This window comes from Cajanus cajan, chromosome 7 (assembly GCF_000230855.2).
Source record: "Cajanus cajan strain Asha chromosome 7, NIPB_CcT2T_4, whole genome shotgun sequence".
Lineage (NCBI taxonomy): Eukaryota > Viridiplantae > Streptophyta > Magnoliopsida > Fabales > Fabaceae > Cajanus > Cajanus cajan.
In genome coordinates this window covers 56,338,542-56,354,279 of record NC_138523.1, presented here as the reverse complement: position 1 = coordinate 56,354,279, position 15,738 = coordinate 56,338,542, and the positions used below count along the sequence as shown (strand labels likewise).

At 31.6% G+C, this 15,738-nt stretch overlaps 1 protein-coding gene and 6 non-coding genes across 9 annotated transcripts; all 7 read right to left on the bottom strand.

The window, feature by feature from the left end:
* Positions 1-34: 34 nt before the first annotated feature.
* TRNAP-UGG (transfer RNA proline (anticodon UGG)) lies at positions 35-106 on the bottom strand. Its single transcript has one exon. It is a non-coding gene; the product is annotated as a tRNA-Pro (tRNA).
* Positions 107-1,594: 1,488 nt separating this feature from the next.
* Positions 1,595-1,666, bottom strand: TRNAP-UGG (transfer RNA proline (anticodon UGG)). The gene has a single exon. It is a non-coding gene; the product is annotated as a tRNA-Pro (tRNA).
* Positions 1,667-3,572: 1,906 nt separating this feature from the next.
* Positions 3,573-3,644, bottom strand: TRNAP-UGG (transfer RNA proline (anticodon UGG)). Its single transcript has one exon. It is a non-coding gene; the product is annotated as a tRNA-Pro (tRNA).
* A 1,215-nt stretch (positions 3,645-4,859) lies between these two features.
* On the bottom strand, positions 4,860-4,931 carry TRNAP-AGG (transfer RNA proline (anticodon AGG)). The gene has a single exon. It is a non-coding gene; the product is annotated as a tRNA-Pro (tRNA).
* Positions 4,932-6,737: 1,806 nt separating this feature from the next.
* TRNAP-UGG (transfer RNA proline (anticodon UGG)) lies at positions 6,738-6,809 on the bottom strand. The gene has a single exon. It is a non-coding gene; the product is annotated as a tRNA-Pro (tRNA).
* A 1,595-nt stretch (positions 6,810-8,404) lies between these two features.
* TRNAP-UGG (transfer RNA proline (anticodon UGG)) lies at positions 8,405-8,476 on the bottom strand. Its single transcript has one exon. It is a non-coding gene; the product is annotated as a tRNA-Pro (tRNA).
* Positions 8,477-9,448: 972 nt separating this feature from the next.
* Positions 9,449-10,812, bottom strand: LOC109793364 (octanoyltransferase LIP2, mitochondrial). Of its 3 annotated transcripts, none has more exons than XM_083060185.1 (2): positions 10,513-10,812; positions 9,449-10,350 (listed from the first exon to the last, which is right to left on the bottom strand). In XM_083060185.1, exon 2 carries the CDS (start codon positions 10,345-10,347, stop codon positions 9,643-9,645), a length of 705 nt encoding a protein of 234 aa, XP_082916311.1. In that variant the 5' UTR covers positions 10,348-10,350; positions 10,513-10,812; the 3' UTR covers positions 9,449-9,642. The 3 variants fall into 3 exon arrangements, with proteins under 3 accessions (XP_082916311.1, XP_020208415.1, XP_020208420.1); XM_020352826.3 differs by having other exon boundaries at positions 10,602-10,811; XM_020352831.3 differs by having other exon boundaries at positions 10,644-10,811.
* Positions 10,813-15,738: the final 4,926 nt, after the last annotated feature.

Below are 15,738 nucleotides of genomic sequence, written 5' to 3'. Positions count from 1 at the left end.
CAGTACAGGACAGATAAATATGGTAAAAAAAAATGGGGCATTCCGAGAATCGAACTCGGGACCTCTCGCACCCAAAGCGAGAATCATACCACTAGACCAAATGCCCACATTGAAGGGGTAAGGGCTAAGTCTAATGTATGTCTAGTTGTTAGGCATGGTAACTTGTTTTCTATTTGTGGTGTCAGAGAGTTTGCTTTTATATTTTAAGACCAACTATGACTTGCAACATATTAATCTATTACATTTTCTGTGGCAAGTTGTCACTAGGTACTGAAAATCTTCCAGAAAAAAATGTTGATATATCACATCATCATCCCAACACATTCACATGGAGCCTCTGATTCTTACTGTTATTTAACTAAACAAACTAACAAGTCAAGCTTGTCAGCTTCCTGAGCATCAAAAGGTTAAAATTTAGATAAAATACCTTGTACTTGTTGGTATTTAAGTACACCAATTAACTAGTCAAGCTTGTAAGATTCCAAATCATCAAAAAATAGGGCATTCCGAGAATCATATCACTAGAGAAAAAGCCTTATTATGTCAATTTTGTTGTTTGCTAATTATATTAAAAACTGATGAATTGTTTTAGTGAAATAATTTTAGGGAGGATTTTGAAGTTAAAGCATCGCCTCTAACTTGTACGTCTAACTTTTTCCACATGACATCAGTAATTTGTTAGCATTCTCTTTTTTACCACAAGTTGATACATTACTTGTACTTCTAATATTGTTTCATAAGTGCAGGGAGCTAAAATCCATCAGCAACAGAGAAGTTTGTTGCTTCATGATCTCTTGTAAAAACTCCACCAAAGTGATACAGTTTGTTGACTACCTTATAAAACATTTTTTTATTAATAGCTTATAAAACATTTTGAATCATAGAACTGGCATTTTACAGTATGCACATATTTGTATGCTGCATTACAGACTGAACCAAGCTGAATGAACTAACTTCTGTTGGTGTCATTCCACTATTTATTTTTCTTTTCTGACTGGTTTACAACAAATCAAATCCAACAGCATGTGATTTGAAATGTGTAATGTAGGGTATAACATATTACATCTGAGTGGTAAATAATAAAATAAGATACTTGCTAATGCTACATGTGTAATGGATTTGAATAAATAATTGTGTTCACACATTTATTTTTTTAAGATTTTGATATTTTTGGGTGCCAGGCATCATGGACAACAATTCAAAGAATCAAAGCTTCCTTCTTTATTCAATTTGAAATAACAGTTGATTTAACAATATTACTTCATTGTAGAATGTAGGGTTCAAATGGCATACTTAGACTTGAGATCACGTACCACAATCTCAGTATTGTTTCTGATGCTTGCAAACTTGTGGAGAGATATGGAAATCGAAGCAATTGCTCAGGGCCTCATGGCAAGCTGTCTTGATGCTCAACTGGTTAGGCTAATACAGCCAGATTGTAAAGACTGATTCACATTGCCGTTTCTTTTGGTGGAAGAAATGCAAGTGCAACCCTTCTATTTTTGGCTGAGAATGCAGTGGTTGTCTTTGTGCCTATTTAATGACAAAACACACATAAGGACAATACAGGCACGGATAAATATGTAAAAAAAAGGGGGCATTCCGAGAATCGAACTCGGGACCTCTCGCACCCAAAGCGAGAATCATACCACTAGACCAAATGCCCACATTGAAAGCAAGAGGGCTAAGTCAAATCTATGACTAGTTTACTGTTAAAGAAAGGTATGCCATTTTAACTTTCTCATGAAAATTGGTGAAAGAAAGGTAAAAAAAGAAAAAGATAATGAATTATGATTCATATAGATGATAAAAAATTGCACGGATTCATTCATGTATCATAAGATACAAAGTCATTTTAGATTCATCTTATAATATGAATCAGTAGGTTGCCGAATTGTATCGACAATCAAATCATAAGATTCAAATCATGAATCATAAACAGCTGTCCACTAAAAAGATTCTGAAGACATCCTAAAGATATCACAGAATGCAAAAAGCAAAAAGGACTAACAAACAAATATTCCCTTTTTGTTGTAACCCATATATACTAACACTATACATTGTCTTCACTTCTACAGAAAGATTGCATACAAATGACTAGTTTTTCTTACCTGGATAGACAGTTTTCGGTGTAACTTGTTTTTTTCCATTCAAGGTATCAAAGATTTTGAATTGAAACGAGCTGTCACAATTATTCCATATACAAGGGCTATTATACACAGTACATAATCCTATCTAGGAAATATAGTATAAAATCAATCTGCCAATTAATACATTGATTCTAATCACTAATTCCAAACTAAGTTAAGAAACAAAATATTTACAGACTGTACACATTAACTGTTTGTTTATGCATCCCTCTAATTTTATATTTTAAGACCAACTATGGCGTGCAACATTGTTGCTCTATTACATTTTCAGTGGCATGTTGTCACTTGGTATTGAAGAACTTCTAAGCCAAAATTGTTAATCTATCTGATTGAAACTGGATCAGAAATGAAAGAAAACAGAATTTCCTTATTGATTGAGTGTATCTCTACAAAGAATTCCCTGGATATTTGAGAGATTCAGGCCTCTCCCTAGTCCCAATTCTATTTCACCAAAAATGACTAACTCTTCTTCTCAACTCCTCTTCCTATTCATAGGCAACCTGCCTTTTTAATTTCTTGTAATTAACTCAACCTAACTAATTAACTCCCTAATTATTGTACTAACTATGGGGCTTACCTATCAGTATCACATTATTCATTCTAACACATTCACTAAAGAAACTAGTCAAGATAGTCAACTTCAAGAGCAAAAAGGCTAAAATTTATAAATAATACCAGATGCTTCTTGGTATTTTAGTACACCAATTAGCAACTCAAGTCAAGCTTGTCAGTTTCCAATCATCAAAATATAGGGCATTCCAAGAACAAACTTGTGACGTCTCACACCCTAAGAGAGAATCATCAAAAAGCCTTATTATGCAAATTTTCTGGCTTGCTAATTATATTAAAATAATTGATTTGGTTAATTATTTTAGGGTGGATTCTGAAGTTAAAACTTTGCTTCTAACTTATACAACTAAATTTTTACCACATTACACCAGTAAATTGGTAGCATTCTCTGTTTTACATGTACTTCTAATGTTGTTTCATAAGTGCAGGGAGCTGAAGTTCATCAGCAATAGAGAAGTTAGTTGCTTCATGATCTCTTGCAAAAACCCCTCCAACATCAATACAGTTGTTGATTGGCTTATGAAACATTTTAAATCAAATAAATACCATTTAAAGTATTCTTGCAAACTTTTGGAGAGATACAGAAATCAAAGCAACTACTAAGTGTCCCATGGCAAACTGTCTAGGTTCTGAATTCTGATCAGTTACGGATAAGGCATCAAGATTGTTAAGATTGATTCACATGTTCTCCTGTTCTTTTAGTGGAAGAAAACAGCTGCTAGTGTTTTTTTCTTACTGAGAATGCAGTGCTTCTTGTGCCTAGCCAATGACAATTAACAATACCCCGGGGGGGGGGGGGGGGGGTTCAATGACCAACACAGCTTGAGAAAAATTGATAAATATGAAAATATGGGGGCATTCCGAGAATCGAACTCGGGACCTCTCGCACCCAAAGCGAGAATCATACCACTAGACCAAATGCCCACTTTGAAAGCGGGAGGGCTAAGTTAAATCAATGTCTAGTTTTCTTATAAAATTAAAATTGCTTATGCATGCCACATTATGTGTAGTTCTATAATAAGCTTGCATACAAATGATCGGATATGCTTACCTGGATAGGCAATTGTCAGTCAAGATAACATGTTTTTCTAGTCAAGTTATCAAAGAGTTTACTTGTTTGCCCCTCTGGCTTTATATTTTAAGATCAACCATGCCTTTCAATATACTATTCTAATACATTTTCAGTGGCCAGTTGTCAGTAGGGATTTAAAAACTTCTTGCCAAAAATTGTTAATTTATCACATCATTCATCCCAGCGCATTCACATGAAGCCAATTGATCCTTATTTATTTTAACTAAACAAACTAACAAGTCAAACTTGTCAGCTTAAAGAGCTTCAATAGGCTAAAGTTTAGAAACAATACCAAATGCTTTTTGGTATTTAAGTACACCAATTAACAAGTCAAGTTAAGCTTATAAGCTTCCATATCATCAAAATATAGGGCATTCAAAGAATCATACCACTTGACAAAAAGCCGTATTATGCAATTTTTTTTGTTACTAATTATATTAAAATCTAATAGATTAATTTGGTGAAATTATTTTAGGAAGGAATCTGAAGTTAAAACTTTGCTTCTAACTTGTACAGCTGACTTTTACCTCGTAACATCAGTAAATTGGTAGATTTCTCTTTTTTACCACATGTTAAAACATTACTTGTAATTTTAGTGTTGTTTCATAAGCGCAGGAAGCTGAACTGCTGAAACCCATCAGCAATAGAGAAGTTTGTTGCTTCATGATCAATTGTAAAAACTCCACCAACATTGATAAAGTTATCAATTGGCTTCTAAAACATTTTAAATCAAAGAACTTATGTTTCGCAATATGCATCTATTTGTATGTTGCATTACAGACTGAACCATGCTGAATGGAGTAAGTAACTGTTTTTGTACATTTGTTTTTAAGAATTTGATATTTTTGAGCCAGGCATCATGGACAAGACAACAATTCACATTCTCTTTCCCTATTCAATTTGAAATAACATAGTTGATTTAACAGTATTACTTCATTCTAGATTTTAGAGTTCAAATGGCCTACTTAGACATAAAATCACATACCACAATCTTTGTGACTGATGCCTAGTCAATGACAAAACTCGCATAAGGATAATACAGGCACAGATAAATATGTTAAAAAATAGGGGCATTCCGAGAATTGAACTCGGGACCTCTCGCACCCTAAGCGAGAATCATACCACTAGACCAAATGCCCACATTGAGAATGTGAGGGCAAAGTCAAATCTATGTTTACTTTTCTGTTGAAGTTGTTTATGCATGCCACATTCTCTTCAGTTCTATAGTAAGACTTTGTACAAATGACATGATTTGCTTACTTGGATAGGCAATTGGAAGTTATAGCAACTTGTTTCTCTAGTCAAGGTATCAACGAGAGTTTACTTATCTACCCTCTTGTTTTATATTTTAAGGTCAGGAATGACTTCAGACACATTATTCTATCACATTTTCAGTAGCAAGCTGTAAATTGGTACTGAAAAACTTCCGTCCAAAACTGTTAAAAGTATCACTTTATTCATCCCAACACCTTCACATGCTAGCGTCTGATGCTTATTATTATTTATTGGAGTATAACTTTACTCCTTATCTTCCAGTTATCTTTTCTGATTTATTCCATTGTTATTGTTAGTTTACTTTTCATATTCTGCTTTTGTACAGCAGTAGTATAGTTACCTATCTGTTAAGTTGTGTAACTAATTTTCTGTCTATTAGGCTGTTACAGCTTCTGTTAGAAGCTAATCTAACAGCTTATGTTAGAAGCTGTTAGTCTTATAAATAGCATTCTGTATTCTGTAATATGTGGGTTGAACAATAATACAGAAACGGTTTTCTCATTCTATTCTCCCTTCTCTCTGTCATACTTCAATATTATTTAACCAAACACACCAAGAAAACAAGCTTGTCAGCTTCCAAAGCTTCAAAAAGACTAAAATTTAGATATAAAACCTGATGCTTGTTGACATTAATTTAGATATAAAAGCTGATGCTTGTTGACATTTAATAACATCAATTAACAAGTCAATTCAAGCTTGTCAGCTCCCAAATCTTCACAATAAAGGCCACTCCAAGAATGAACTTGGAACCTTTCCAACCTAAGAAAGAATCATATTCATAATACTAAACCAAATGCCTTACTAAGAAAATTTTATTGTTTGCTAATTATATTAAAAACTAATAAATCAATTTGGTGAATTTTTTTTATGGTAGATTCTGAAGTTAAAACTTTCCTCCTAACTTATACATCCGACTTTTACCACGTGACATTTCTAAAATGGTAGCACTCTCTTTTTTGCCAAATTTGATACATTACTTGTACTTCTAATGTTGTTACATTTTCATAAATGAAGGGGCTGAAATCCATCAGTGGGGGAGAAATTTGTTGCTTCATAACCTCATAAAAACCCCACCAACATTGGTACAGTTGTTATTTGGCTGCTAAAATATTTTAAATCAAACAACTGAAGTTTTGCAATATGTATCAGCTTGCATGTTGCATTAAAGACTGAACTAAGCTGATTTAATTAATATCTTTGGGTGTCATACTAGTATTCTTTTCCTTTTCTGACTGGCTTACATAAAATCAGACAGCTTGTGATTTGACATATAGCTTATCTCATATCACATTTGGGTGTTGTAAATTGTAAAATAAAGATAGTTGCTAATGCTACATGTGTAATGGACATGAGTAAATAATTGTGCTCGTACACTTGTTTTTAAGATTGATATTTTTAGGTGCCTGGCATCATGGACAAGACAACAATTCACAACCTCCTTCCTTATTCAATTTGAAACAACATAGTTGATTTAGTGATATTACTTCATTGTAGAATGTAGATTTCAAATGGCATAATTAGATCTCATACCACTGATGCTTGAAAACTTGTGTAGACATATGGAAATCAAAGCAATTGCACGTATTATATTCTGGATGAGAATGCAGTGCCTAGTCAGTGGAGAAACACATGAAAACAATATAGGCACAGATAAATATTATGTAAAAAAAGGGGCATTCCGAGAATCGAACTCGGGACCTCTCGCACCCAAAGCGAGAATCATACCACTAGGCCAAATGCCCACATTGATGAAATGAGGGCTAAGTCAAATCTATGTCTAGATTTCTGATAAATTTGTTTATGTATGTCAAATTATCTGCAGTTCTTTAGTAAATTTCATACAAATGACCACATTTGTTTACATGGATAGGCAATTGTCAGTCAGTGTAACTTGTTTTTCTAGTGAAGGAATCAAAGAGAGTTTACTTATTTATCCTTCTGGCTTTATATTTTAATGATCAACTGTGACTTGCACATTATTATATTAAATTTTCAGTTGCAAGCTGCCACTTGGTATTAAAAAAAACTTCCTGTTAATACTGTAAATGTATCACATCATTCATTCCAACGCATTCATTCACATGGAGCATCTGATGCTTATTGCTATTTAAACAAACTAACTAACAAGTCAAGCTTGTCAGCTTCCAGAGCTTCAAAAGGCTGAAATTTAAAAATAATACCTAATGCTTATTGTTTTTAAGTACACAATTAACAAGTCAGGTCAAGCTTGTCAGCTTCCAAATCATCAAAACATAGGGCATTCTAAGAATGAACTTTAAATCTCTCACAACCTAAGCAAGAATCATACAACTAGATCAAAAGCCTTATTCTGCAAATTTGTTATTTGCTAATAATGTTAAAAACTAATAAATTGGTTTGGTGAAATTATTTTAGGGTGTATTCTGAAGTTAAAACTTTGCTTCTATCATACACATCTGACTTTTACCACGTGACATCAGTAAATTTGTAGCATTCTCTACTTTACAAAAATGTTGAAACATTAGTTTCACTTTTAATGTTTTTTATAAGTGCAGGGGTCTGAAATCTATCAGCAATAGGGAAGTTTGTTGCCTCATGATCTCTTATAAAAACTCCACCAACGTTGATACAGTTGTGGACTTGATTGACTTGTAAAACATTTTAAATCAAAGAACTGAAGTCTGCAACATGTTTCTCTTTGTATGTTGCATTACAGACTGAACCTAGCTGGTTGAAGTAGCTTCTGCTGGTCATACTGTTTTTTTCCCTTTTCTGACTGGCTTGCATCAAATCAGATAGCATGTGATTTGATATGTAGGTTTTAACAGATGTCATTGTCATCTGAGTGTTGTAAATTGTATAAAATAAGATACTTACTAATGCTACATATGTAATGGACACAAATAAATAATTGTGCTAATACATTTGTTTTTAAGATTTTGATATTTTTGGGTTTCGGACATCATGGCCAACAATTCTTAACCCCCTTGTTCAATTTGAAAAAACATTTGATTTTGCAATATTACTTCACTATAGAATGTAGTTTAAATGGTGTACTTAGATTTAAGATCACATACCATGATATCAGTATTGTGACTGATGCCTGCAAACTAGTGGAGAAATACCAAAATCAAAGCAACTTCTGAGTGCCTGGTAACTGTCTTGGTGCACAATTGTGAAGGCTAATTAATACAGATTGTTATGTCTGTGTTCACATCTTCTCCAGTTCTTTTGGTGGAAGAACCGCAACTGCAAGTATTCTTTTTTGGCTGAGAAAGCAGTGCATGTCTTTGAGCCTATTTATTGACAACAAAATATACATGAGAATAATACAGGTAAAGATGAAGATGAAAAAATAGGGGCATTCCGAGAATCGAACTCGGGACCTCTCGCACCCAAAGCGAGAATCATACCACTAGACCAAATGCCCTCGTTGAAATGGAGAGGGCTAACTTAAATCTATGTCTAGAATTTAGTTAAAATAGCTTATGCATGTCACTGCAGTGAAACTCTGGCTACAATATTCTTTCTGCTGACAAAAACATATGGTGTATGTTGGCAAGAATAAAATAGAATTAAGCTAGAATAGACAACAATTTTAATTAGCAATCATAACAAAATGTTTTTCTTAGAGATTAAAATTAATTGGGTAGTTCAATCAAATTGTTCAACAATAACATTCTGGTGCAAAGCAGTAACATATACTGTAGTTCAATCCCCATTAGTGCAGAAACACCTTTCAGCATGGTTGATTATTCTGCTTATGTTGGATGATTATGGTAAGTTGTAATTCACTTAATTGTTTATACAAGTGACTTTGATTCATGAGCTTGTTGTCTTAGTTGTCATCAGAACCTCAGTTATTCTTCTTATGGTTATTTTACTCCTTGCTTTGCTATTTCTTTGGTCACGTGACAGAAGTAAACTCATTCTGATCAAAAAGGAATTTAATTGAAGTTTGTAGTCTTGACAGCCAACCAAACAGATTCATCATTACAAAAACCACCAACATATGAAGTATAGTCTCAATCTCTGGTCTGATCTCCCAAACCTGATCTTAAGAACATAAATATTCAGGTTGCTTAGCACATGGTCATGATTCATGAAGTCAAGACCACTACCGAATTCCAATTCATGCTAGCATCACAATACACTACCTACCAAGTACTTATTGTTTAACATATGCAGTACTCGTTAGTCATTACTAAAAGTGGCTCCAAAATTCAGATAAAGTGTGAGGATGAGGGAATCAACATTTGATTGTGGTAAACATGCATTTTCTTAATCACCACTACATCCAAATTCAACTATCTTTTCTACTTTTCAAGTCACATACAACCAAATATATAAACTTGGGTACGATATGCATTTCTATCATTCAACTATCAGTCAATCACAAAAATTCAGAAAAAAAAAATAATAATAAAATAAACAATTGCAGAATGCAAAGCATTTGACTAATTGATGCATCATACAAACAAGGGCTTAAACCGAATGTGTATATGTAGAACAAACAAGAATTATATTGGTTAAAGATTTCTCAAAGAATGAAATAAAAAATGTTATACAACTATCTGGTGGCTAGAATAGCTCATCTCATTCAGTTTCTTTATCAAAAATTGTTGAAGCATCCTCCTTCCAGATCAGGTTACTATAACCAAAGATTCTTGCAAAACACGAAATCAACTGCTTCTGTATTATTTCTTCCTCGGGAAGGACAAAATCTGTCTCCCTTCTCAAAGATGTTACTTCTTTATCAGCAATCCCACAGGGAACAATATGCCTAAAGTAGCTCAAATCAGGATCAATGTTAAATGCCATCCCATGAGAAGTAATCCCACTCGATATCCGAACGCCTATTGCACCTATCTTCCTTTCTCCAACCCATACCCCGGTCTCACCGCTCTGTCCTGGACAAGCTTTCACACCATACATAGCAGCTAGTTCAATCATGGTTAACTCAATTTTCTCTACAAAACTCCGAGCACCGAGCCCCATGTCACGAAGCGATAGAATAGGATACAAAATGGCTTGGTGTGGACCATGAAATGTAATGTCTCCTCCCCGTTGTGTGTAGTGAAGTTCAGCTCCAATTTTTTCTAACTCTGGTTGGGGGATTAACAAATTGTGAACAGTTTGTCTTTTGCCAACAGTGTAAGTAGGGGGGTGTTGTAAAGAAAGAAGAGTGTCACGTCTTTTATGAAGTTTTCTTTCCAAGGCCAGCTTTTCCTGCAGTTTCAATGCATCCAAATAGTTGACAACCCCCAGTTTCCAGACCTCAAGGCTTCGCAAACCCCTCATTCCCTGTTCACAAAGACATTATTAATTGCATAAGTAACATATTTTTATGCAAAGAGAGTGAGGAAGATAGGAAGCATTATCACAAGCAGTGGCTAGGCAACAGCGATTAAATTGAAATTCCAGCTTGAACCTATCGAATGTGCAAAGAAATGCTTATATGGGTACCCAGAAATCGATACTCGTTCATTATACATGAATCAATCAGAGAAGCAAGAAAGGCGATGAAGAAGAATTGATAAATAAAAGAAAATTACGAAAAGGGTTGAGAAGTAGAACGGCAACTATTGCTATGTGACCTCTAAAATATGGTTAACGATTCTCGCAAATGAAAATTGCTGTTGGAGGTTACAAATAAAATATTTATCAAAAGATTCAATCTTGAGGTAGCAGCCCAATCTCAAACTCCGCTCTGGTTTTTCTTGCACGCAAGCAACGCGTTGGGTAAGGTGGAGCACAAGATTGATGATTTTTTAACCTAAAAACAAATTATTTTTTTTAAGGTTAAAATCCTATTTTGGTCCTTATAATCTTTTTTTGTTTCAATTTAGTCCTTCATTAATTTTTGGTCTCAAATTGGTCCCAAATTAATTAATTGGTTTCAATGTGGGACTTCCGTCCAAATTATTTAAACGGAGTTAACTTTTGGCCACGTGGATGAGAAAATTCTTTTTAAGACACCTGGATCCGGAACAGCCCGTTCTGAAATTGGAACGGGCCGTTCTGGTTGCAAAATTAAAACACCACCAGTGAAGCAGAACGAGCAGTTCTGAAATAAGAACGGGCCGTTCTGATTTCAAAACGGCCCGTTCTGAAATCAGAACGGGACGTTCTGCTTTCAAATCGGGCCGTTCTGAAATCAGAACGGGCCGTTCTGGTTTCAGAACGTCCCGTTCCATAACTGTAAATAAAATATTCTTTACTTAATTGTGTTTTTGATATTATAATTATGCAATTTTGATCTCTAAAATTTTAATTGAGTAGTTTCAGTCCTTAAAAGATTATAATTGTGTAATTTTAGTCTCACAATTTTAATCTTTCAAATATCATAATTGTGGAATTTTAGTCTTTCTCATTAAAAATTTAATAATTTTAAAATTTTAATATATATATATATATATAATGTTTTAAAACTATATAATTGTTTGTTTATTTAAATTAACGTATATTTTTTTTAATGTATCAAATGATATATATTTACTATTATTAAATAAATAAAATTTATATATTATTAGTATTTTAATATTACTGATAAATTAATATCAATAATATTTTTACCCTTTTTATAAATAAACTAATAATTTAATAAATATAACTTAATATATATTAATATACTTTTACAAAAATATAAATATATAAGATCAGATATATTTTTAATTAATATACTTATATTTTTGTAAAAATATATTAATATATAACAAGTTATATTTATCAAATTATTAGTTTATCTATAAATATATTATAATATTATTGATATAATATCGAAAATTATAATATACGTTAATTTGAATAGATAAATAATTATTTAATTTTAAAACATTATATATATATATATATTAAAATTATTAATTTTTAATGGAGAAACAAAAATCATACTATTATGATATTTGAGTGACTAAAATTGTTCAATTAAAAATTGAAGGACCAAAATCGCGCAATTGTAATTCTTTAAGGACTAAAATTATGCAATTAAAATCTTGGAGATCACAAAACTGCACAATTGTAATACTTGAGGGATAAAAAATGCAATTAAACCAATATTCTTAATTAATTTTATTAAAAAATATAATAATTAATAAGATAAAAGGAATATCACTTTATAATTTTTTGCAACTTATTTAATATTAAAGGAATAAAATGATAAAAATTAATAAGATAAACATAATAAAATAAAATATAAAAAAAAATATTAATATATTTATTTTATTGGATATAATAACATAATTAAAATATAATTAATAATATATATTTTATAAAATTATTAATATTTTATATATAAAAAAATAAAATAAAACCGGAACGGCCCGTTCTGAAACTGGAACGGGCCGTTCTGGTGCATTTTGGGTGTGTTAATTTTGCATTTGGAACGGGTCGTTCCGGATGCAAAATTAACACACCAAAAGTGCATCCAGAACGTCCCGTTCCGGTTTCAGAACGGGTCGTTTTGGGTCTAGGTGTTTTCAAAAAAATTCTCATCCACGTGAATGTCACGTATGCATCTACGTGGCCAAAAATTAATACCGTTAAAGCAATTTGGACGGAAAGTCCCACATTGAAACCAATTAATTAATATAGGACTAAATTGAAACCAATTAATTAGTTTGGGACCAAATTGAGACCAAAAATTCATGAGGGACTAAATTGAAACAAAAAAAAATTATAAGAGAGCAAAATAGGGTTTTAGCCTTTTTTTAACATGATATTTAAGTTTTTTCAATTGTCATGACTAATTTTCTTAAAAAATTTATTGTGTTAAAATTATTTTTCTTATAGTCTTTTTTTATTATACACAAAATTTAAATTTAAAATCTTGATATTTTATAATAAAATATTATTTATACCTTCATATTTAAATTAGTAAGAAAAACTCATATTGATTTATATATTTTTTATAACTTGTAAAATAGGTATTTTTACACATTTGTGTTTAATAAATATTAGAGTTTTCATTGTTAAATTCATAACATTTGTTATGAAAAGTTGTTAAAATTAATAAATAATAGAAAAGTGGAAAATAAAAAAAATATTAAATAAATATAAATACATTATCATAATGATTTATATTATATATAAATGTTATATTAATTTTTTTAAAAAACTCATTTATTTTTTATTTATCTATATTTATTTAAAATATTTTTATTTTTCTATTCAAAGAATTTTTTTAGTTTATGTGAATAATTATTTTCTTTCACTAAATAAAATCAATATCATTATCTTTTTAATAATTTTTTGTTACTTTTATTTTTTGAACAAATGTATTAAGACACAATATGCGTTTTTTCTCTTCTATATTCTACTATATATAAAGAGTACATTGGTTGTATGATTTATTTTTGGTTTTCACTTTTTTTACATGATTATAGTTCCTGTAATATTTTATCTCCGATTTATGCTTTTGATTGAAATAATATTTTATATAGAAGGTAAATTTTAATCATAGAGCCAAATAAACTTTTAACATCTACGTAAGAATTAAGATTCACGTACTAAAATAAATAAATAAATATATATTAACTCTAAGCGTGTGATTTAGTGGTAGGAGTTGATTTACGCTTAAGCAAGGTCAGGGGTTTGAATCCTGTCTTTTGTATGTAATCGAGTTAAATCTTGAGGCCAGTTATTCCATCATTTGAAGTGCCTTCAACCTAGCGAGGAGATTAATTAAATAGACAGTTACATCATATTATTTCATGTCATCATCTATATATATGAGTTTTAATATTTATTTGTAAAAATTCATTTATAATATCTTTAATCATAAAAATCAGGAATAGTAAGCAATTTTAACAAGTATAAATTAAATCTGATACGCATGGATGATGACATGAAATAATAACATAATGTGGTTGTTATATATAACGATAAAAATAATTTTTTTATGAAATTTCATAAATTATAAACAAATTTCTAACCTGAATCTAAATCACAATAATATATAAAAAAAGCCTAATTCTAATTTTTTAAATTTATATACCTAACTAAAAATTCTTTAAAATAATTCATATTATATTAATCAGGCCACAATTATTTTCATATCTTCTTAAATTTGTGTTTACATTGAGGACAAAACATCCATTTCAGGACAATTTCTACCATGGACCAATACATCACATGGTTCATTAGTGAACCACTAAAAGAAAGTAAGTTTTTTATGTGGTTCAATGGTGGAGAAATAAAAAAATATCGTTTTTTTTTTATTCGTCCCTAGAGTATCCACCACTAATAGCAGTGACTAATCTCCTCGCTACGTTGGAAGCACGGTGAGATAAACTTATTTGATGATAAAAAATTTATTAATATAAATTTTATTTTCTGATGGTAAATGACCATTTTGTCTATAAAAAAAATTATCATCACTTCCACTATCAACTCCAATCTCTTTCTTCAACACTCCTAGTGTCATTCCCGTCAACGCCAACCTTCTTCAACTCTTCAACTTTGATCTCCTTCTTCAACTTTGTCAGCCTCAACAACGACATTGTCTACAACCCTCGAAGGTTTCATCTCCCCTTCTCATTTGACGATGAACACCTCAACATCGATCTCAAGATCGATGACAAGATCATCGCCGCCTACGAGCTCTACAACCTCACTTACAACAATGTCTTCATCCTTGACAACAATGTCTTCATGATGGATGTCAATGTGAAGAAAACGAGATTCGATTAAAGGGCAAAGAAGGAGAAGGTACACAACAAAGATGGAGAAAGTGCAAATCCCAAACCCGTAACACTTCTTCCCGATGAGCACTAACTCTGATGATAATTAATAGTAAACCCTTACTCCAACAAGAAATATGTGTAAACGATATCCCTTTTCCTTCCTCTTTCTTCGCTAAAACCCTATCAAACTCTGCCGTCGAAAATCATTTGTGCCTATCATGAGAACCTCGCGTTACCATCCTCCCTTGCAACTCGGCTCCCTGTGTCACTTTCGCCAAGCCTGTCACCATCGACAACCACCACCACCACCTCGTCGTTTGTGACGCTTACATCAAGCCCATTGTTGTCGATAACCACCACCACTTTATCATTTACAACACCTACAAGCACGTTTACTACTAGAGTGAAACCTTAGCTTCTTTAAAAAAAGGTTTCTTTTAGTAATTCTAAATATTTTAAATAAATAAATAAGTAAATAAAATTATTGTTCACTTGTACACTAGTAGATAATATGATAAACTTGTCCACCATAGTCACTGTTCCATTTTAGTGTTATGACTTATGATTAATAATGATGATGAGTAACATGTTATAATACTCATTACTATACACTTGTGCTTAAAAAAATTGCATTTAAATCCTTACCTGTATAAATAATAGTTTTGTATACTTGTTAACCGCACTTTACTTATGAGCATAGTTGCAACAATAATTCTTGAGACTTCAGTGAAATTCATATTCAAATTTTAATTTAAAATAATCTGTTGAATTTCATTTCATTTTTTATCAACTAAAATATTATTGATTAAAGACTATAATAAGTTTTTCTATCATTTTGTAATGACTTGCATTATTGTTACACTTCGTGAAATCACTGACTAATAGCAAAACTATTATTACTTACAAGTCGCACGTCCACAAATACTTTGATATGTACTATATAACATGCATATATATGTAAAGACAACTATACAACTACAAACAATATAAGTACAATTACCTAGTAAGA